General features: G+C 39.2%; 1 protein-coding gene across 2 annotated transcripts in view; it reads right to left on the reverse strand.

The window, feature by feature from the left end:
* Nucleotides 1-23,244, reverse strand: part of rcor3 (REST corepressor 3) — a 41,398-nt gene that overhangs the window by 3,917 nt on the left and 14,237 nt on the right. For both annotated transcript variants that reach the window (XM_078404938.1, XM_078404939.1), the window contains 6 exons: nt 21,878-22,002; nt 16,498-16,576; nt 14,452-14,670; nt 8,615-8,692; nt 3,347-3,404; nt 1,010-1,251 (listed from right to left, as the gene is read on the reverse strand). In XM_078404938.1, the coding sequence (XP_078261064.1) occupies nt 1,010-1,251; nt 3,347-3,404; nt 8,615-8,692; nt 14,452-14,670; nt 16,498-16,576; nt 21,878-22,002 (801 nt within the window). The remainder of the gene's footprint in view (nt 1-1,009; nt 1,252-3,346; nt 3,405-8,614; nt 8,693-14,451; nt 14,671-16,497; nt 16,577-21,877; nt 22,003-23,244) is intronic.

Here is a 23,244-nt window from a genome sequence, read left to right on the forward strand (position 1 = left end):
TTGAAGGACTTAATTCCCAGAGTAGGCTGCAGTTTATTAATCTCATTATCTCTAACCACATGGACAGGGACTATCAGGCAGAATCCCAATTCTTGCTCTGGGATCTCAAACAGGAAGAAGGGTCTCAACCCAAAACTTCACTCATTCCGTCTCTCCAGAGATGCTGCCTGTCCTGCTGAGTTTCTCCAGCATTTTGTGTCTATCTACAGACTTGAACAACTTGTTTTTGTCTCCTCAGAACATTTAGCTCTCTTCTCACCATAAAGCAAGTCTCACAAGGATCTTCAGATTAAGTAACAAACATTTCAAACATTTGGGAATAAATATTGAATCTATCATGGCCTTGACCTGTTTTGCTGTAAGTTATTGCTAGTGTGTGATGCGCACTCCATTCTACCTCAAATACTAAGTTGCAGGTATATTTCAAATCTGATTATTGTAACCTCTTTCTTCAGAAGAGAGGGACTAAGTTGTGACTACTATCCTTAAAATAGTAACAAGAATTATTTCATTTCATTTCTTCTCCAATAAAAATGCTCAATTCTTTTTTTAAAGCTATCTCTATCAATAAATCTGAGTTTCAATAAAGTCATTAACTTCAGTTTAGTAAACATAGTCTAAACAATAAAGTTTGTTTGGGAATGATGACAAATTGGTCAGGCAAATGCAGAAACAGAAACATTTAACAATTGAAACTAAAACATTTCAACATGTGGAAATGATTCAAACCACAAAATTCTGTGCACTAAATTTATATTTTTTACTTTCCTAATGTTGATGTTAATTTTTAGACTTTTGATTTAAGCTATTATTGTAATATCCAAACTATTAGGTTAATGGGTGGATGATTACATACATTCTGGTCTTCAAAAAAATATTTACAATATTGCGATTACTTCAAAGTAAGAATCAGTGCCAAAGAATCTTGCTAGACTAACATCCATTATACTTATTTTTTAGCATTTACAATAGCCACAGATAAAGGTAAAGGTATATAAAAATATACTACCTCCTCGTCGACATCTGGGCTTTTAGACGCAAGAGAGTTCACAGCGGGTTTTCTTTCCTCCCTTGCTGTGGGTGAAATGCCATTCGATTCTTGGGTTCCTTGCTCAGCTTCCCATTCCTGCAAAACCTCTTCAAGATTAAAGCGACGTCGGTAGTTAACACAAAAGTTCTTCACTTGGCCAATGGTTTTGTTTCCAATTACATCTGCGATAGCTTGGAAATCCTTCCCATATTTGCGGACACCTGCAAATCACACAATGTAAACTCTTTCCCCAATATAGTTCAGCTAAAGTGAGCAATTGTTGTTAAAGGAATCATACCATTAAACAAATAAATTAGGGATACAAGTAATATTTTGAGAAGGAATGGTGGTGGGGGGCGCAAGTGAAGCAAAAACAAGTCAGCACATTTTTACCTAGATTGTGCGTGTGTAGAATTAAAAGACAATTCAGGTAGATAATCACAAGCACCAAGTGCACCAGCAGTTAAATGATAACCAATAAATAAAGATCTACAGATTTATATTCATATGCCAAAATTATTTGAACTGTAACATGTCCACTTAAAGCTAAAGCACTACTGGATGAACAGACTATTCCCGTCATATTAACTCAACTGAATGTCAGATTTATTATAATGCCAAATGCAAAAATAATAAATGTAAAATAATGTAAACATTACAACTTATTAAAAAGAGGGACAATGCTTGGACATTGGGCTTAACCAGTGGATAAATCCATTCCACATCACTATAAATGACCTACAATTTAGCAAAAACAAAACTTGTAGTTTCAGCTCAGCCTGTACTCGTTGGAGTTTAGAAAGATGAGGGGGGGACCTCATTGAAACTTACAGAATAGAGAAAGGATTGGTTAGAGTGGATGTGGAGAGGATGTTTCCATCGGTGGAAGAGTCTCGGACCAGAGGTCATAGCCTCAGACTTTCCTTTAGTAAGGAGAAGAGGAGGAATTTCTTTCGTCAAAGGGTGGTGAATCTATGACATTATTTGCCACAGAAGGGTGTGGAGGCCAAGCCAATTGATATTTTTAAGGCAGAGATAAATAGATTCTTGATTAGTACGGGTGATAGAGGTTATGGGGAGAAATAGATCAGACAAGATTGAATGGCAGGGCAGACGATGGGCCGAATGGCCTATTTCTTACAACCTAATCTGAAGTAGCTACAGCAATCATTGCACTCAGCCTACATTTCAACAATTGGCTAACTAATTCTAGTTTAGGACAAATACACAGGAAACGGAAAGATGAAGACGTAACATAACAGAGCCTGATGCTGACTGTACCATCTGCAACCAAATTTTACATAGTCACTGGACAGAGAGGAGAAGCAATTCTGAACTTGTAGGTTTATTGGTAACTGTAAATTGCCCTTGGGTGTAGGCGAGCGGTAGAATCTGGAGGAAATTGTTAGGAATTTGGGAAAATTGTTGCAAAGAAAATCAGTGAGCCGGCATACGTTTAATGAGCCAAAGATGCTTCCTCCTACATAAGGATGAAATACAAATGATATCTGTCCCTCTCTTGCTCAAAATTAAAGCAAATATTGGTTCTCTGGGCAAGACTCCTAACATTACATAGACAGAATTTCAATCGATATCTTTATAGCTCGTATACCTTAACACAATGCTGCATTTAAGCACTAGCACAGTTGATGAAGTTGTGCGTAAGGTGGGGGGGGGGGGGGGGGGCATGAAGACAAGAACAACTAATGACCCAAGAATACTGGTTAAATGCAAGGCAAAGAAATTTGTCTATAATTGCTAATCCTAAATGTGTGCACAAGTTCTTCCACCATACTTGACACCTCTAAATTCTCATGAAATCTATGGAAGAGATTGGGTAGAGGCGAGTACTATCGATACTTCAGCAGATGTTTAACAGTAGTGATCAGACAAATGTATGCCCACATAATCTAATCAATTTGTATGCATCATGATTGCAAGAAAGACAAATGTAAATCAGCAGGTTTCTTAAACTTCTTACAATTTAAAATACTGCCTAAATTCATGTGCCATTAATAATTTGCATCTTTGAATACAAATTTTTATAATTGTAAAGAACAATCCTTTTACTCTTATTTTAATCTCACCTATTAAAATTACCAATAACAATAAAGAACAAAAGATAAATGTATAGAAAAAATTGATACCTATTTTTTCCTTAATACTGTTGGTGGCCAAGTGGAAGGGTATAAAAATAGTTTGATCGTTCTGTATAGTTGAGGGACCGTGGGAATTTTTTGATTTACTCAATAATACTTAAAATCTATAATATCTATAAATCCCAGCTCCAGATTTAGGCCTTCAGTTGAAGCCCACCTTGAACTGCAAGCAGCTGCTCCTCTGTTGTCCAACGTGCATTGATTTTCAGAGCTGACTAAACAAAATGAAGGATATTCAAGTCAGTTGTACATCGTAAACTTCTGCTGTGTACAAAAATGAATACGCAAGATGTTTTTTTTTTTAAAGGTGGCAATTGACTACTTTAGAAAGAATGTAATACTTTTAGCAATAAATCTGGTGCAGAAAGGGTGCCTGTGGCACAATTACAAGAGACTGACTTCAAACAAGGGTATCTGAAAGAGACTGCAGATGCTGGAATCTTGAGCAAAAACAAACTCCTGGAGGAACTCGGCAGTTCAGGTAGCATCTGTGGAAATATTATCTGTTCATTTCCCTCCACAGATACTCCGTGGCCTGGTCAACTCCTCCAGCAGTTTGTTTTTTTGCTCCAGACCGTTAATCTTTATCCTAATGTATGTATTTTTCAAGACAATATTGATCTCCTGGAAGTGCTTTGGCATTTGCTAACATAAATATAATAAAAAACTCTAATGCCATCAACAGTAACAAAATTCAATCTTTCTCCTGGGTGAAAAAAGGAACAAAAAGGAACACAATGAGTAATGGACCCTGCACTCCAGTATTCCACGGTAAAGTCATATTTAACAGAAAGCAGTAATAAATGGTAGTTTTTCAACAAATGAGAAAAGCATACAGTGGAAACCTTTCCAGAAGCAATGGTATAAAAAGACCGATGAAGGTGATTTGCTCAAGAAAATTATTTTGTTTTGAGTGGTTAGGATCTGGAATCCATAACCAGGAGAAACAGTATTCAGATTCTATTGTACATAAAAGGCAACTGAAAATCCAGAACCAAGGTCGATGGAATTTACTCCACCAGATTTTATTTGTATTGTGCTTTGTGCAACATAATTAGTTGTTGAGTCAATGAAGGCAGGAGAGGGGTAACAGCATTGATGCAAGCCTGGAGGCACCCCTGGCCAATACAGGGTAAGGCAGCAATTTCCTTCACTAATGTGCATTCTATTCAGCTGAATTTTATAATAATCCAGTTATTCCATGTTCACGGTTACTGAGATTAGTTTAAGAAAATCCCGATTTATTAGTTAAATTATGAAATTTAAACATATTTCAAGATCATAACTGGATTACTAATCCAATAATTTAACATTCTGCCATTCCAATATTTCTGCTGATTTTATGCCTTCCCATGGGGCTTTCTATCCTTTCAGCTTTGCTCTTCTTTGCATTCACTCCCTTGACAGAAACAAAACTTGAACCAGGTTGGAGTGTTTTTAAGCCTTTCAAAAGCAGATCTCGTATTTGATTACTTTAAAATTTCTTCAATGTCTGTATTTCACCAGCAGTTAACCTTTGTTATATCACCCTCCTTAAATCATCCATCTGCAGTTCATTGTGTCTGCAGCTGGAACTGTTAAGTTTTACATTGAGTAAAGAGGCAAAACAATAAATCCCAATAGTCTTGTTTAGTTTAGAGATACAGTGCAGAAACAGGCCCTTCAGGCCACCGGGTCTGTGCCGACAAGCGATCCCCGCACATTAACACTATCCTACACCCGTTAGGGACAATGTTTACATTTACCAAGCCAATTAACCTACTATCCTGTACGTCTTTGGAATGTGGGAGGAAACCAAAGATCGGAGAAAACCCACGCAGATCACAGGAGAATGTACAGACAGCACCCGTAACTGGGATCGAACCCGGGTCTCTGGCGCTGCATTCGCTGTAAGACAGCAACTCTACCGCTGCACAACCGTGACCCCAATAGATAGATCCTTTTTCAGAAGAGATGATTCGATTGTTCCAATGTTCTGAGCTTATTCCAACTTGCTCCCATCATAAATCTGAGCTCATCCAAAACACAGTATCCCAACTTATGGAGAATCCTGTTCATTTTTTATATCAACGCTCAATTTCATTCAAGTGACTCATATTCTTGCTTTTGTTTCCCCAATGGTTTTGCGTTTCTTTAACTTTAATCACGGTGCTGCTGCTTTATCCTGCACAATCATGCCAATCCCCCCCTCCACCCGCACCCCAAACAGAGTATACTTATTTGAGGGAATGGCCACAGAAAGTTCTTGCACTTTCTGCCTACCTCCTTTATGCTTTCTGATGGTCTGCATTCACTTTCTAGTCAGTCGTGACCACATCACTATAACTCCTATCTATAACACTCTCAGTTCCCTGACAATCCCACGATTGTCCAACCGCAATTCCAATTCCCCCATTTGATCTGTAAGCAGCTACAGCTGGACGCTCTTCATATATATATATATATATATATATATATCACACAAACAGCAGAGGTCCCAGCACAGATCCATACGGAACTCCACTGGTCTAAGACCTTCAACCAGAATAATGTCCTTCCACCACAATCCTCTGTCTTCTATCAATAAGCCAGTTCTGAATCTATACAACCAAGTCATAGTTAATTCCTTGTATCTTAATTTTCTGGATCAGCCAACCATGGGGGACATTATCAAATGCCTTACTAAAATCACAGTTTGGATACAGTTAAAGGGGAATTGGAAACCCTAAAGAATTGGTTTGATACTAATAAATTGTCATTAAATCTAAATAAAACAAAATTTATCGTGTTTGGAAATCGAAAAATAAATTCGGAGGTAACACTTATGAGGTAGAAATTGAAAGAGTGTATGAAAATTCTTGGGAGTTATAATAGATCATAAACCCTGCTGGAAATCTCACATAAAACATATCAAATCAAAACTGTCTAAATCCATTGCAATACTGCACAAAACCAAGGCTATCTTGAATCAAAATTCCACTATATACTTTACATTGCTCACTCATTATTCCATATATTACATAGTGTGGAGGTATGGGGAAACACCTACAAAACTAGCACTAATTCAATCTTTATATTGCAAAAAGGAGCTATACGAATTGTCAATAAGGCTGGTTATAATGACCCAACCAACCCATTATTTATGAAATAATATGCCCTAAAATTTATGGACCTAGTAGACTTTAATACTCTACAAATAATGTTTAGAGCAAAAGAAAAAACATTTCCTAACTGTATCCAAGGTTTGTTTTCAGTGAGGGAGAGCAGGTATCCAGTCAGGGGAAATTGCATATTTGAAAAAAAGAGGGCAAGAACAAATGTGAAAAATAGATGTGTGACTGTTAAAGGGGTCAATTTATGGAATAGTTGCAACAATGAATTAAGAGTGGTAATATGTGTAAATTCAAGAAAATGTTCAAAAATATTATATTTGAAAGATACAAAATATGTGATCAGCACTGAAAAATGACTGACATGACAGAAATGGTTCTTGACTATATTTGCGTTTCTTTCTGTTTTGTTCATCTGCTTCTGACTTATGAAGTGATTTTTAAAAATTATATTTTGTTAAGCATTAAGGGTAGGGACAATAAGCTTTGGCTTCTGCCTACACCTTTTTTTTCAGTCAGAAAATATCATGTGTGATTATATTGTTTTATTTTTGATACAATGATTTTGCGCTATTTAACTTTCACAACTGTATGGTCAATCAGCTGCATTGTATTGACCGGAAAATAAATAAATAAATCCCATGAAGACATCTACTGTCCTACCCTCATCGATAACCTTAGTCACCTCCTTAAAAACCCGATGCAGATAGTAAGACATGACCTGCCGTGTACAAACCCATGCTGACTGCCCCAAATTAACCCATTCTCTTCCAATGGGAGTAAATCCTATCTTGAAGAATACTCAGTGATTCTTAGTGAGGCTCACTAATCTATGATTCCCTGGATTCCCTCTACTTCCCTTCTTAAATAAAGGAACAACCTGCACAGCCTGAAACACCACGTTTGCAGTCCACAATCTGGCCAAATCTATGGACCTATGCTACTTTTACTGTTCTCTACTCAAAGAGCTGAATTCCCCCCACCCCCCACCTTTGAGGTCTTAATTGTTATGGGGAAAACTGGGACTATGTTACATTCTTAGGCTATCCTCTACAACTACGAGGCTGTAAATAGAAAAGATTCAGAAAATTAATTTAAATTAATCTAACAAGAACTCATTTTTTGTGAGTATCCAACAGCCACCAGAGGCAATATAGAATTTACACTTTGAAATACCTCTGTTTTTCCCTCATTCAGCAATCATTGCTGTACACTTCAGTTTCTGTTTTTTTTTTACTCTACCAGTTTTTAAACGTAGTCATTATTTTGACAACTTAACCATGTACCCAATCGCAGACATTCTGTTCTCTCCACTCATCTCGCTGCACAACCTAAAACACATTTCAAGATCTGATGAAGGATTCTTAGCCTGAATGTCAACTATTATTTTGCTCCCCATTGATACCGTCCGACCTGGTGAATGTTCCCAGCCATTTCAGTTTTTATTACAGATTTCCAGTAGCTGCAGTTTCAGACTGCAATTGTGACTGAATTGTAGATTCTGTGAACAAGCTTTTGCTATAAGCAATTAAACTCTAATATTTGATACATTCCCCATAAATTGTTCTTCCTTAATGCTACCGAACAGTATTTCTGAGTATTTCTCACTCAGCTATTGAGAGAAAATAAAACCAAATGACTGCCAATCCTCTGCTGACTTATTTCGTCAGACACCTTTGGTAAATTTCCATCTGGTCAAAAAATATAAGAGGTAAATTATTAGTGTATCACCATACCGACTTGTCAGAAAATATTTGCTATTAAATCCCTTTGTAGCCACTGGCAAATGGGACCCAACTCTACACCCAAATATGCCACATACTTGTAATTTACGATGAAAATTTTAATATTCAAATGATTTTCACAGAACTCTGTAAATTATTTGCAGTAGTATGCAAAATAAAGAGAGCCGTGGAAACACGAGAACCTACAATCCTTAACTTTGAATATTATTTGGTTTAAATGTCCCTTGGGCTGTTGACCAACTAAACCACGTAACAGTGCAAAGTATCTCTTGCTTTCAGTTTTTAATGTGTATTTATTTCTGGTCTCTCTAAAATGAAACAAAAAATTGGGAGATTAACTAAAGGGTCATTATTGAAAGGGACATTTCAAAAATTTGTATTGAAATATCAAAAAGTAGATATTTTCTTCAGGGTGCACAAAGTAATTTTCTTGGCAAGATCTTGAAAAAATGTAGGTGCACAAAGTAAACGTCATTTGTGTGAACTGTAAATCCATCGTTTTTAATAATTCACGAAACTATAGGTCTAATCCCCACACATAACAAGACAGTGTTACAATGTTTGTAAGCTTTTAAGCACCATATTATTTACCTCAGGTGGTCTGAATTCTTCGATGCCGCCTTCTAATTTCAGCTTCAGTGCACTGTTAACTTGCTTGGCATTTTGTACCTGGAAAACCATTTCAAATTTAGGATTTTAACTGTCTTTTATAAATCGACGTATTAAAGATGAAGTGGCATAATTTGAGGCTACTGAAATGAATCTAAGTAATCTACAAACTGTAGTTATATTAATCAGTTTTTAAATTGCAAAGCCGAGGTATCAAATCAGATAAATAGTTGCAAGATGAAAATTAAAGATTTTTTTACTTTCGAGGATATCCAAGCTAAGAAATGGCCGAGGAGGGGTGAGGAATGGGGGAAACAGAGGTGAACTGTTCCACAAGATGAGATTGTTCTAACTAAATGTGTTTTTTACAAAGGTGGCAATATATCCACAGCAGAGCATTCAATCTATCTCAGCGATGTGCATCAAATCATCATGAAGAAACCAAAACAATTGCATAACGTATGCCTGGCCATATTAAATTATAAAAAATGCATGGTAACCATGTGGTTAAATATAATACTTAAGTGAAAACAAAAAAATCAGAATCTATAACCATTGCTAGATTTTAAAAGTAGTTTTTGTTTCTATATCCTAATCAAAACATTTCAAAATTTTCCACTGGTCGTTCATTAAAACATTACTGTACATGAAACAAACATTTCATGCTTCTCCATTTCTCTAGTTCACCCATGTAATAAAACAGTCAATCTGCACGAAGTCCAAAGCTTTTTGCTTCTGCTTACTATTCGGTGATTTCTCCCTTATTCATTTTCAAAGGGAAAAACAAAAATTGAAACTTTAGCTATACAGACAATATGAACCTTACGTGTGTAAATAATTAAAATTCTATGGCGTCTAGTGTTCGGACATCAGAAATCCTATAGTGGATGTGAAAAGAGGCTGCTTCAAATCTGGGGACAGTATCAAAGGCTGCCTGTCAATTTATCTGCTGCCTATTCCTTCAGAATAGGATGCAGACTGGTCAAGAACAATGGAATATATATTTTGTTGTTGGGGGAGTTCCAATGGTAATACTAACTGAATCCTTATTGTATATTTTAAATCATACTCCTCAAAATAAAAAGATCTTCAAAGAGAGATCATGATTGCTGTTCTTTCAAAACAAAGCTGGAACTGAAATTAGGGAAAATTGGAGGTACATTAATTGAGGGAAGAGGGCAAGTCATGAAGAGAAGATTCTGTCTTTTACACAGAATAAAGAATGCAATAGCGGAAAAGAATTTGGATTATTCTATGCTGTTTTGAGCCACAGAAAGGGGCAATGATGACTTAAGGACATTACCAAGAATCAATTATAGTTAAGATGATAGACATGAAATGCTTAATGTGATCTGAAATAGTTCTATAACACACTGGTCAACCTAAGGAGCACCTTCAGCAACAGACTGGTTCCACCAAGATGCAGCACAGAATGCTACAGGAGATCTTTTTCCCTCTCTGGCTACCAATTATACAACTCCTCCACCCTTTTGTCGTGGGGTAGACTGACCCACCCCTTCCCCCAATCTTTGCAATCCTGGAGTTTCCGCTCGTCACTTTAATTTCATGTATTTTGTTGTGCTTTATGACTGTTGGCAGACCAATTTCCCTCCTGGGATAAAATAAAATTCCATCGTATACATGTCCATTTATGCCATTCCATTCCATATTACCATATTTAACACTTTAGAGTCACAGCATGTTTATTAGGAACAGCTTCTTCCCTCTGTGATCAGGCTTCTGAAGGTTCCTTTCAGAAGCTAGCGTATTGTTAAATTCACTGCTGCATTGCGGACATAGGACTTTGTCTATGGTATTGGTGCACTACAATGCTGGAAACTATATCTTCCCCTTTGCTCTACCTATTGTACTTGAACTTGACGTGATTGTATTTATATATAGTATTATTGGATCCAATTGGATAGCATGCAAAACAAAGCCTTTCACCAACTTAAACCAACTCTAAAATCTAAATAAAACATTGTCTTCACAATATAATTTTAGGTGCCCACATGGGCAAGGAAGTGGAAGAGAATGGTCAAAGTTTTCCAAAATATTAGGAATGTAAATAAAGGTTATTTGTACAAAATAAGGAATCACTATTGAAGAACACATTTAGCATTTGAACTAAGCCGATGTGAATAAATGCAATTTTTAATTTCAATTGAGCATTAATGAAGGAATATTTTACTACAAATAGTTAAAACCCGACATATTTATACTTTTTAAATTCCCCAGCTTCCTGAGAACTGTCGAAAGCAATTGTTACTTCAAACAGTCTGCACACTAAGTTACTGAGCAATCAGCATGTTACATTTTGTTTGTCCAATTTGTGCATGCTCAGCTTGAATAAGGTTTATTAACTGACCAGATTTAGAGATACCACATATACTGACAAATACACGAGAAGGAGTTGCTCAAAGAACAAGTTCAGCTAGACAAAGTCCAGAAATCACTAGCTTCACACTTTTCACAATCTCCATTTCCTTATCACGAATTCCAGGTCTGTCCCTGGCCACTGATTCAACTTGAAACAATCTGTTTGCAACTACAGTGTACGAGTCAAATTCACACCAAATTTCCAAATCTATATTCTTAATCTATATTCTTAATCTATATTCTCTATCACAAATGACTGGAGCAATTCTATCCCTAATTGCTTTCAAACAATACACCCATGCAACAAAGTCCTTGATCCTTTTGTTTCTTCAAGTTAAAATTCCTGCAGTTGTCTCAATCCTCAGCTCTATCTGCAACTTTCTTCCAATCATTAACATCCGCACGTACAAAAGTTAACAGAAATGTTTGGGCCATATTTCCCCTTCCCTCTACCCCTACCACAGGTGATTATATCTAATTTCCAGTTCTAGAATTCTTATCTCTCAGTCACCATCTATTAATTTTGCCTTGGCATCCAATATCCTTTTAATGACTTTATCAAGTACATTGGAGTATTTATATTTATCTTGTACAAATACTAAACATCGTGAAACTACTTGCGCAGATCGATGGTAAGTTACCTGCCATTTGTCAAGAAGCCCATTACACACACTGTTTATTTGGAGAGAAGTGGGAGAAACCCATTTCCCCGAATTAGGTCTACCTTTCCAGCATCTATTAAGAAGCATGTTTTGCTGGACAATCAATTACAATATGCTAGGGAACTGAAAATCTGTAAATTATGGTACTAGATTACCACTTGTGCCCAAAAGTGTTGTTGTTAATCTGAACTTCTACCAGAGACACCATCTTGTATTCATTTTAACCTCCAGATCATATTTACTTTTTAGCCATTTTCTGAACATCTTAAAAGACTTTTAGACTATTTACAGTGTGGAAACAGGCCCTTCGGCCCACCTAGTCAGACACAACCACCCCGTACACTAGCTAGAGACAATTTACAAAAGTCAATTAACCTACAAATCTGTATGTCTTTGGAGTGGGGGGGGGGGGGGGGGGGGGGGAGAACTGGAGCAATCAGAGAAAACCCACATGGTCACAGGGAGATTGTACAAACTTCAAACAGACAGGATCGAACCCAGGTTTTTGCTGCTGTAAGGCAGCACCTCTACCATTGCACCACTGTGCTGTAAAGACGACAAAAATTATCATTGATAGAAACTGTGAAACCTTGTTATAAACCTGAATTCATGGGTAAATAAACTTAAGGATCCCATTCTCGAATACAAGGACCTAAGAGGATAGGAACTACACAAATTGCAACAATTGTTTTTGGATTCCCTTTAAGCCTGGTTTTGGTGAGATTTGGTGAGGGTTAAAATTGGAAAAAGGGAAGTTAAAAAAAAATTGTTGCAATTTGCGTAGGACAATCCCCATTATCTATGTATCGGTGCAGATCTTGCTTTACGCAGCAAGCAAAAGAAACATCTCGTGGCTTTTTATCTCTTTCACAGCAATTCAGGTGACCTCAACTGTAATTTTTAATCAGAAAACTGCACAAGGTAACCTCCAAGACTGCAAATCGGCAGAGAAGGGCAGGATCAGAAAATATATATTTTTTTGTGTGGCTCAGGTAGTGCAGGATTACAGAAATATAAGATAAGCTTATGACTATAATGTCTTAAGTCACAATAGTTATATTGTGATATTACAAACCAATGACCTAACTCAACCTACCTCAAAACAGGCTCCATCATCACTTTAAGCTTCATCTCCCCTATAATTAACATTTATCAAGATACTGCAATCAATGAAACAAAACTATGAAGTACAATTTAATCTTAGACTGTTTACATCAACCCAAGTAATATCAGAAGTTCTAAGTTAGCCTAAAGAACAAATGCAGCAATTATGAAATACTATTATTTATAAGACACAAGTGAAAACAGAACTCTCTCATGCATCAGACCTTTTATGGCTTGATTGAGATTGTTTTGTGGAAATTTGAATCAGAAAACCAGTCAGTTATAAATCTAGTTCTTTAAACCGCTTAAATTAACTCAATAGTTTTGAATTTTTACATTAATCTCCATAATATTGAAAATTGTAAATGCATTCATACATACAATGAATTTGTCACTTCCTTTAGTTCCTCTTGTAAAATTTAAGGACACTGCTTATTTATTTCATCATTTTCAAATGCTATTCCTCACGTTATCAATCTTCAATGACTATCAGCTCTTTTAATAACTACTTTGATGATCAGAAAAGTTCCCCTTAAGGTCTCTCTTATTTTCCTTTCTTAATCCCTTAAAGCTTTACATCTATTTATGTTGTCCGACAACTTCTTGTCATTTATTTTCTTAATCTTGCAAATGCAATCTTTTAATTCCACTCATACTATGTAGTCATGTGCCAGCTTCCGTCCACCTTACCTTAACTGTCACCTTGCTACCTTTCCAAAATTTCCATATGTACCTTTTCCGTTTACTGATTGGAAATCTCAAACTGCCAACACCGTTCACATTGTACGCATGTCGAGTTTATCAGCCTAACTGATTATCACAGACAGTTGTACCCTGTAGGTCGGCAAATCTACTGCTTGCCAAATGTGTCTGGAGGATGTGAAATGCACAATGTAAATGAACTTTTTTGTTACTTACTTTCATTAAAGAGGTATTTTGGTTGTAAGAATTTATTTTTCTCCGATTTCAATATTCCAAACTACTTCATTCCAATCAGGATCTTTTGAAGTGCTGTCAGTTACTGAATTGACATTCGTGATAGCCAATTACTGCACAGCTTTCACATATAACAAACTATTTTGAAGGGATTGGTTTTGGGATTGAAGTGCCAAGGAATTGGAGAATTTGAACAGTATCAGTGGGTCATTTTGATCTATTTAAACAGGCAGCATGTCATTGATTTGACATCTCACAGGAGATAAGCTATATCCACCATTTTTTTCTTTAGGAATTGCACAGTAGAATTGGCATTTAAAACTATGTATGTACTCTGCCCCCACATTTCAGTTACTTTGAAGTCGATTTTGGCAACAGAGTACAGCTCACAATTGCTACTGCATGGCACATTTGGTGCAAACAATTAAAGACAAATTCCACCTTATGATCTTCAGGTTTGCTACCAATCGGCAAAAATAACATTTGGTATGACTGAATTAGAAAGCAAAGAATGAGATGCCAAGCAAATAAAAACCTGATCCAAATGATTTAATTTATATTTTTCTTAAAATAAGAATTAACACCTGCTGGAGTAATTGTATGAAGTTCATCTTTATTTCAGTGACGAGATTGTAAATTTGTTATGAAAATTTTTCTGTTGTTCAGATTATCCATAGTATACAAGAAAAAATAATTGTTCTTTAATATGTTATAACTGCACTACAGGTATCCAAATACCTGGCGTTTCAATGAGATTAGTTCCATATCAAGCTGTCTAAGAATGGTACTTGCTGCATTTGGGCTGCAGGACATGGCTCCCGCATCTTCTTGACTAAGATACATTCCTTTTGGTGGTTGACACTTGGACCGGAGAGGATGATGACGATGCTGCAAAATTGGAAGCTCACGTCTCACTGTGCCAACTCTGCTGACCTGCACAGGTGGATCAGGATTACTCTATCAAAAGGCACACAAGAATACAGGTTAAGTATGTATTTCAAGAGACATAGTATATTAGAAGTGTATTTATATTTAACCAGACTTTAAATCATACCAAGTCCTAATTATCTGCAAGGGATATATAGACTTCCCGTGGATAACAATAAAAGGTGGGTAATTATTCCCCCTTTATATCTAATATATTTCCCCCCCCCCCCCCCACCTGTGTTCTGACTGCAAAAACACAAAAAATAAATACATAAAGTCTAAATATCTAAAAGGAAATATTACCTAACAAATTACTTCAATTAGTTGCAGCAATCAGTTTTGAAATTCCAAGGTGCAGCTTTGTAAACAAAGATCACTCTCTACTGGAACAACACATACTAGGGAGCCACTTCACATAAGTGGTATGGAAACTGAGGACCATCTTTATAGAGACAATTATTAATTTATTACCATGTACATATATATTTCTTTAAAAAAAGTGATGGGGCTGGGGTTGTACTCGTAATGGCAAATTAATGGATAATGATGATGGGGTGTAGTTTACAATCTAGCTGCAAATGTAACACCCGGTGTTGTCTTCAAGACTAAATTTTGATCACATTACATGGTGAAATTTATGAGATAACATTTTTGTTCTTCATTCAAGTTTTCAAATGCTAACATAATAATCCATAATTGCCCTGAAAGTGATTGAACCCAATTTTTGGGGTGCTGGAAAACTGTTGCCTTTAGCTTTAATACCAAGTCAAATCCTCTATGATTTAGGATGCTTTAATACCAAGAATCTGTGGCAATCCAAGATGTTGAACCAAGGAACCAAGGCACTTAAGTAAAGAAACAGCGATTTATTCAATGTATTATGATCAACGTGAATGGACTGGCAGAATAGGATGGAAGGGAATTTCATGCATCATCCAAGTTCTCCTGGATGCTTTTAGGTGGAGCATATTGGTGCTAGTTAGACTGGAGTGGGTCAAATGACTTTCCTGAACACCATCATCCTATAGGCTTATTGGGAGAAAAGTCACTTTATCAGTTTCTCACAGCCCATGCCAATAATGTTTCCCTCAACAAGACAATTCTGAATTTTCACCTACAGTGGCATTAAGTTAATCATAGAAGTGTTACTGTGCAGGAGGCCAATTAGCCTATTAAATTTCTGCCCAGCTCCTTATATCAATCTTGTCAGTGCCACTCCCCTGCCATCATTCAGCCTCTCAAATCAGCTAGCTACAATACTCATGTCATGTTTAACACAATTGTAATCACTTAAGGCACTTAGAAATAAAGCTACTGGTTAAAATTAATAACACTGTTAATAACACACCTATAATGCAAAATTAATAACATGTTTCCACGCTGTCTCTCTAAAGTCTAAACACCTTTCTAATGACACTGAACAAATTCTAGGTAGACACAAAATGCTGGAGTAACTCAGCGGGTCAGGCAGCATCTCAGGAGAGAAGGAATGGGTGACGTTTCGGGTCGAGACCCTTCTTCACTCTGAACCCTTCTTCCCGCTGAGTTACTCCATCATTGTGTCTACCTTCAATTTGAACCAGCATCTGCAGTTATTTTCCTACTGAACAAACTCCAAGTCTTTAGTTACATTTTAAATCTTGAGTATGTCAAGGAAATTCAAAGAAGCAAAATGCTGTAAATTCTCAAAAGCACAGAGGTTTCATGCGAAAATCATAATCCGTTAGAACATGCTTCACAAAGGCTTCAGGTTCACCAGCTTCAGCATTTATCTTATCGAGCCTTAAAAGCTCACAATATCAATGCCAAGGAAGCTTCAGCTGAAAACTCAGCATTGTTATACCTAAAAATTCTTACCTCTTTTTTAGCTTCTTTAGTTGGATCATAATCACTGTCATGAACGCAATTTGCAGCCCGTTCTTCCATTCCATCATCACTGAAATTAAGAATCTCGTGTAAGTATCAGAAGCTATGTAAAAATACACACAACAAAAAATCAAGCAGTTCTAAAGTGACTAAAATCTGGAGGGAACTGATGGGAACTCGGGAAGAATAAAATTGGATTAGTACAAATGGACAGTCGGCACAGACTCAGTGGGATGAGGAGCATGTTTCCATAGTATTTGATTCTAACCACTGTCCTAATTATTAAACTCAAGTCCATCTGATGAAAGGAAGATAAACTCTACATTGAATGCAGTTTGTAGATAGCATGGATGTGGCACAGAAGTGATGTTCTGCAATCTGTTCTTTCATTGCACAGGTTTAAACAGACACATTCACAGATCAAATGCCAACTTCTATTAGTAGCTCCAATTAGTGGAAAGTTGAAGTCAGAAAAACAAATTTGTTTAGGAAAAATGTTTTTCTCTATACTTTTGCCTTGTTCATGCAGTATATGACGATTTGACATTAAGGTATAATTTACATGCAGGATATTAAATCTACGATTATCTTCATCTTGTTTGATGTGGACAGGAGGCAAGGGAAACTATAAAAGCAAAAAAAATTATGTTGATTTCATCAACTTTGTGACTTCTGCTCAAAGTCTAATACGTTTCAGAAAAAACTCAAAATAAATTACCTTCCGGCTTCATTTGTAAATGATTTTAAATAGTCTGCAATAGCATTTCATGAGTGGAGGGATCCAGAAAACAGTGAAGGCAGCATAATTTGGGACACTCACAACTATGTCTAGACTTTGCAGAGTAAATAGGAATGACCCATTTCCCCAAGAATAGGGGTCAAAAAGCAAGAAATTCAAATAACTGGTACATACGAAATAGCAGTAGGGATAAGAATTCAATCCTTCCAGCTTTACCATTCAGTAGAATCAAGACTGGATTTTTATTTTATTTCAGCTCTTGAAAGCATGAACCATCTGATTCAGGAACAGATTCTTCCCTACTGTTATCAGATTACTGACTGGTCCTCTCATAAGCTAAGGGTGCAGTCCCAATCTTCAACATACCCCACTGTGGCCCTCGCACTTTTTTTTTTTTTAAAACGGCCCAAATTTCTCTGCAACTATAACGCTGTAACACTATATTCTGCACTTTGGTATTTTTCGTTTTATCTGTTGTACCTGTGTGTGATAGACGCAAAGTGATGGAGTAACCCAGCGGGTCAGGCAACATCTCTGGAGAAAAAGGATAGGCGATGTTTCAGGTTGGGAGTTGTCAGCAGTTGTTTGTTTCAGTATCTGTGCATGGTTTGATTGTACTCATGTGTAGCATGATTTGATTGGATTGCATGCAGATATTTTTTTCACTATATCTCAATACATGTGACAATAATAATAAACCAATATCAATAATATACTAAACCAGTTATGGAGAGGTAGAAAGTGGGTATAGAATTGAAGCAGGAGTTCGCTTTTCAGTTTGGTTCAGTTTGATTCATGTGGTAGCTTTTATTTCAGCTTTATGGGCAGAAGACCATTATTGCTCATTAACATTGAGAAGAGAGATTGTTGCCCAGTAAGGAATTTTGGGTTCACTAGGTCCTCAAGTATAGAACTGTAGAAAGGGACCCTATAGTTTGTTTCTTCCCTTCCTCCTCCTACTCTTTTGTTACTTGCCATTAAGATGTCAAAGCTTTTCCCATGTGACAATTAAATTCTACATAACGCAGCAAAGTTCCTTGAATCTTATCACCTAAAGTGCTTAGCACCGTTAAACAATGTGCTACTAATCTGAACTTTCATGCTGTGCGGTAACAAAGCTTTCCAAAAATAAATATTGTTCAGTTGTCCATCGGTGGGCCATCAATTGAAAACTCATGCAGCCAGATATACAGGAGACTAGATCAAGTGGACCCATTGGGCCCATTCCTCGTTGGGTTCCCACCGTGACATGGGAAAATCACATTTGTTCTTTAAAATAAATGGCATTTTTTTCTTTAAAATAAAATAAATCTTATCTGGAATGTTTTTGCTTTTTATCGTTAAAATCCTCTCTTGGAGATCCTCGAGACTGTGCCCTCATTCAGCAGGAACATCAGTTCGACTGCGACGGCAGTTGCTTTGAGCAGGTAGAAACCGCTCCCCCCATGTGGGACCCAGACCAATCAGGAGGTCGGAGCCAATCATTCGACCCGACGTGGGGACCCGGGCCAATCGGGCGTCAAGCGGGAGGTTGTAGCCAATCAATGGACCCCACGTGGGGGTGAGCGGCAGGAGCAAATCAGGACGTGCCGGCAACCAGAGTGGGGGGGGGCGCCGGCACTCCCCCCACGTGGGACCCGGGCCAATCAGGTGTCGAATGAGAGGCCGGAACGGAGCACAAAATGGCAACCCTTCCCAACTCGTACACGTCAGAACTGGACAACATGGCAACCCTCCCCCAACTGCACACGTGCCGGAGCTGAACACCAAATGGCAACCCTCCTCCAACCGAGCACGCGCAGATGCCCAAAGCTCTCCTGCAATGGTGTGGCACCCTCCCCTCCCCCACTTTGACTGCCCACCCCTCCCACCCCTCCCACTCCATCCCCCTCCTTCTCCCCCCCCTCACCCACTCCACTCCCCCCTCCACTCCATCTCCCCTCCCCCCACCCTCACTACCCTCCCCCCCCACTCCCAATCCCCCCCGAATCCTCCTACACCCCCTTCAACCAACAGCTTCGTCGACGACTCCAACAAAAATGGCAGCCGTTCTCCTTGTTCTCCTCCTCCCGCTCCGCCATCTTGTGCGTGCCTCCCGCTGCCGCACTGGGAGGTGTAGTCCCAGCGCACCGGACCATCACCGGACTACAACCCTACCGCACACACACCATATAACATTTTACATTCTTACATTATTATATTTTAAGTATTATCATTATTATTCCCCTGGACAATGGTACGGTAGGTAAAACTGTTTGCGTGTTAATATATTTGTGCCTGGACACAGCCAAAACGGTACACGATAGTGTGACAATTCTAGGCCTACCTTATTCACCATTGTCCTGGGGTTTGAATAAATGTTATATATTTTTTTAATCTATATACTATTAAAACTCACTTCTTGTTTATAAATATGTTTGTATCCTGGCTTTGTGTATGTATCACTGATTGCGGCAAAACTGTAAACCGTCGCGTCACGGTTTTTGCACCGCCTTGATCACCAACCTCCCGTCTGACCGGCCGCGATATTTTCATTTAATTTGGTCATATATTTTTTAAGTTACAGAGGTTTTAAAGCACTGCCCCCCCTGATTTATCGAAGTTTTGACAGAAGGGGGGCGCTGCGGTGCGGATTAATCTTCATTGTGATGTCACAATGCCCCTGTGCCAAGCAGCTGCTATTGGGTGTCTGCTCTTTACAAATTTACATTTTTTAATTTTTAACCTTTTTTTTCAAAGGTCTTCAGCTTGTGACGTCACAATGCTTGTGCTACATTGTTGCGAAAAGCAAATGGTTGTTTTTTAAAGTTGTGTTTTTAATTGCAAGTCACTTAACATACACAGATCAGCATGGGGCCACTATGCTCGTGGGCCACCGGGGCAAGTGTTACGAAAAAAGAAAGAGGAGGTCCCCCTTCCCCCCTCAACCCCTTCCTCCCCACTCCTTCCCACCTCCATCCCCACTCCCTCCCCCCCTCCTCCCCAACTCCCTCCCCACCTCCCTCACCCCTCGGGGACGGGCCCAACGGGGAAAGAGGGGTACTGGGAAAAGAAGAGGTCCCCCTCCCTCCCCCTTCCCCCCTCCCTCCACCTCCCCCCCTTCCCCCCATCCCTCCCCCCCTCCATCCCCCTCCCCTCCTCCATCCCTCCCCCCTCCCTCCCCACCTCCCGGTTACAATGGAAACCCTACGAGGACGGGCCCAACGGGGAAAGAGGGGTACTGGGAGAAGGGGAGGTCCCCCCTCCCTCCTCCCTTCCCCCTCCCTCCCCTCTCCCTCCACCTCCCCCTCTTCCCCCTCCCCTTCCCCCCCATCCCTCCCCCCCTCCATCCCCCTCCCCTCATCCCTCCACACCTCCCTCCCTCCCCGCCTCCCGGTTACAATGGAAACCCTACGAGGACGGGCCCAAAGGGGAAAGAGGGGTACTGGGAAAACGGGTGGTCCCCCTCCCACCCCTCCTTCCCCCCTCCCTCCCCCTCCCTCCACTCTCCCTCCCCCCTCCCCTCCCTCCTCCCTTCCCTCCCCCCCACTCCCCTCCCGGTTACAATGGAAACCCTACGAGGACGGGCCCAATGGGGAAAGAGGGGTACTGGGAAAAGGGGAGGTCCCCCTCCCTCCCCGTTCTCCCCTCCCTCCCCTCTCCCTCCCCCCCTTCCCCTCTCCAACCCTCCCCTCCCCCTCCACACCTCCCTCCTCCCTCCCTCCCTCCCTCCCTCCCTCCCTCCCTCCCCTCCTCCCGGTAACAATGGAAACCCTACGAGGACGGGCCCAACGGGAAAGCGGGGTACTGGGAAAAGGGGAGGTCCCCCTCCCTCCCCCTTTTCCCCCCTCCCTACCCTCTCCATCCTCTCTCCCTCCCCCCTCCCCTCCTCCCTCCCCCATCCCTCCCCCTCCTCCTCCCCCCCTCCCCCCCTCTCTCCCCCTCCCTTCCTCCCTCCCTCCCCCTTCCCTCCACACCACTCCCCTCCCGGTTACAATGGAAACCCTACGAGGACGGGCCCAACGGGCACACTTGTGCTAGTTCACTTTATAATCTTTCAAAATCTCTTCTTAAAGTAAAAAAAAATCACTTTTCTGCCCCTTTGGCCGTCACCCGCGTAGGACGTCACAATGGGAAGTCCAAGTCCACGCCTGCGCAGTTGGGACCAGTCGCCATCACCCGCGACCCCACTGCACACACACACGGTAATAATTAAAATAATGATATAATAATGATAATATTTAAAATATAATAATGTAATAATGTATATATATAGATTGAAGGGGAGCTGAAGTAAAAGATTAGCCATATAACCTTCCTAAATGGCAGAGCTAACAGGGCAGAATTGCCTAGTCCAACTTTAAGCACCAGTTACTTTGAATCCCTTGCTCACTGATCTCTCTTCTAGAGGAAATGCATCCCTGAACTGCTGTAGAATGAAAGCACCATACCTGGTGATAGAACATCTGGGAGACCAACTACATGAACTTCTAGGGTGCAGATGTTCCTCCAGTGGACAAGAGACCTAGTCCTGCATCTAATTATTTTGTTAATGGAGATTGGTACGATGTAGCACTAGCTTTAGATAATCATCAATGGTTTCTGTAAATAATAACGTAGGTTTCACGGTAATAACCATCTTTCTGATCTCACCTTTCATCTTGATTGTTCCTACTGACTAATTTTCGTGCATGCCGATCCATTAAACTTGTTCGAGATCGAGTTTTTTTCCATGAGTAGTAGTACTTCACTAGACTTGCAATTGACTTATCTGGTAACTGAAACACAATACAAAGATGTAATTGGTCAAAATCCAAATTATTGAACATATATGGCACTATAGTATTTTTATTTTGTATTTTTATCCATTCCTCCTTTGTACTTCCAAACTTTTGTAAATTATCAATTTGCAAAGTTGAACATCAATTGGGAAAATTATTAACATTATTGAAAATATCATTACTTGAGAATGAGATTTGTCGATTCACTGATTTCTGGCTGTGAACTTTCAGTTTTGAGATATTTTAACATCTAAAAACTAGAGATGACAGGATCATAATAATAAAAAATAGTGAATAAATTCATTGTTAAGCACTTAAAAGGAAGTGCTTACATAAAATATCATTTTTTTGGAGACTTTTCTGGAGTTATCAGAAGATTTAGTTCTTCTGCCTTTCCTGTTTTCATTACCTATCACTGCAGATTTTCTTCTTGATACAGTCTTACATACAGTCATGCTCATGAGATGAACACTCAAGCACTAGCTTCCCTACATCAAATTTCTCTAGCAAATGCATCAACATCTACCATAAACAACATACTGAGGTAACAGGTGTGTAACAGTAGTGACAGATGGAGCATCTGGGAGTCCTAACTTTCAGGTAGGCAGCAGTTGAATGACGACAAATGCAGAATTTGCCTGCCATAGCTGCAGATGAGCAGTCCTCTTCCATTTCCCCTTTGGTCACCCTGAGCAGGATAGAGGCTAGAAAAGGTGTTCAAGCACAGGCCCTTACAAACTACTCTATGATCGCTCTGTCACTCAACCTGCGACAGACACAATGGACCAAAGTATCCATCCGTAGGTTTCCACCGGTTTTCTCCCACATCCTAAAGATGTGCTGGCTGGTAGATTATTTGTGGTATGTGTGGCAAGACAATAGGAGGGACTTAATAGGCATGAGGGGTAAAATATGTCACTGGGAAGTAAATGGGCAAATGGGATTAAGGAAATGTTCTGAGAGTTGATACGGATTCAATGAGTTGAGGTCTTAATAAAAATACAACCACCTGAAATGTCTATATTCACATAGCCAAATGTGAAGAGACTGAAAGAAAGAAAACTACGAGAGTAAATGGAGAACTTGGATGAAACAGCTTTGATATTTCTGCCCATGAGACCCAGCTAAAAACTAGCTGAAATACACACAATAGTGGCTAGATGCTTTCTTGGAAAGGAAAATCATTTGAACAAAGATGTATTCAATGATTACTAGCCAGTCCTTGAAACCCAATATGGA

Source organism: Rhinoraja longicauda, chromosome 9, assembly GCF_053455715.1.
Source record: "Rhinoraja longicauda isolate Sanriku21f chromosome 9, sRhiLon1.1, whole genome shotgun sequence".
Classification (NCBI taxonomy): domain Eukaryota; kingdom Metazoa; phylum Chordata; class Chondrichthyes; order Rajiformes; family Arhynchobatidae; genus Rhinoraja; species Rhinoraja longicauda.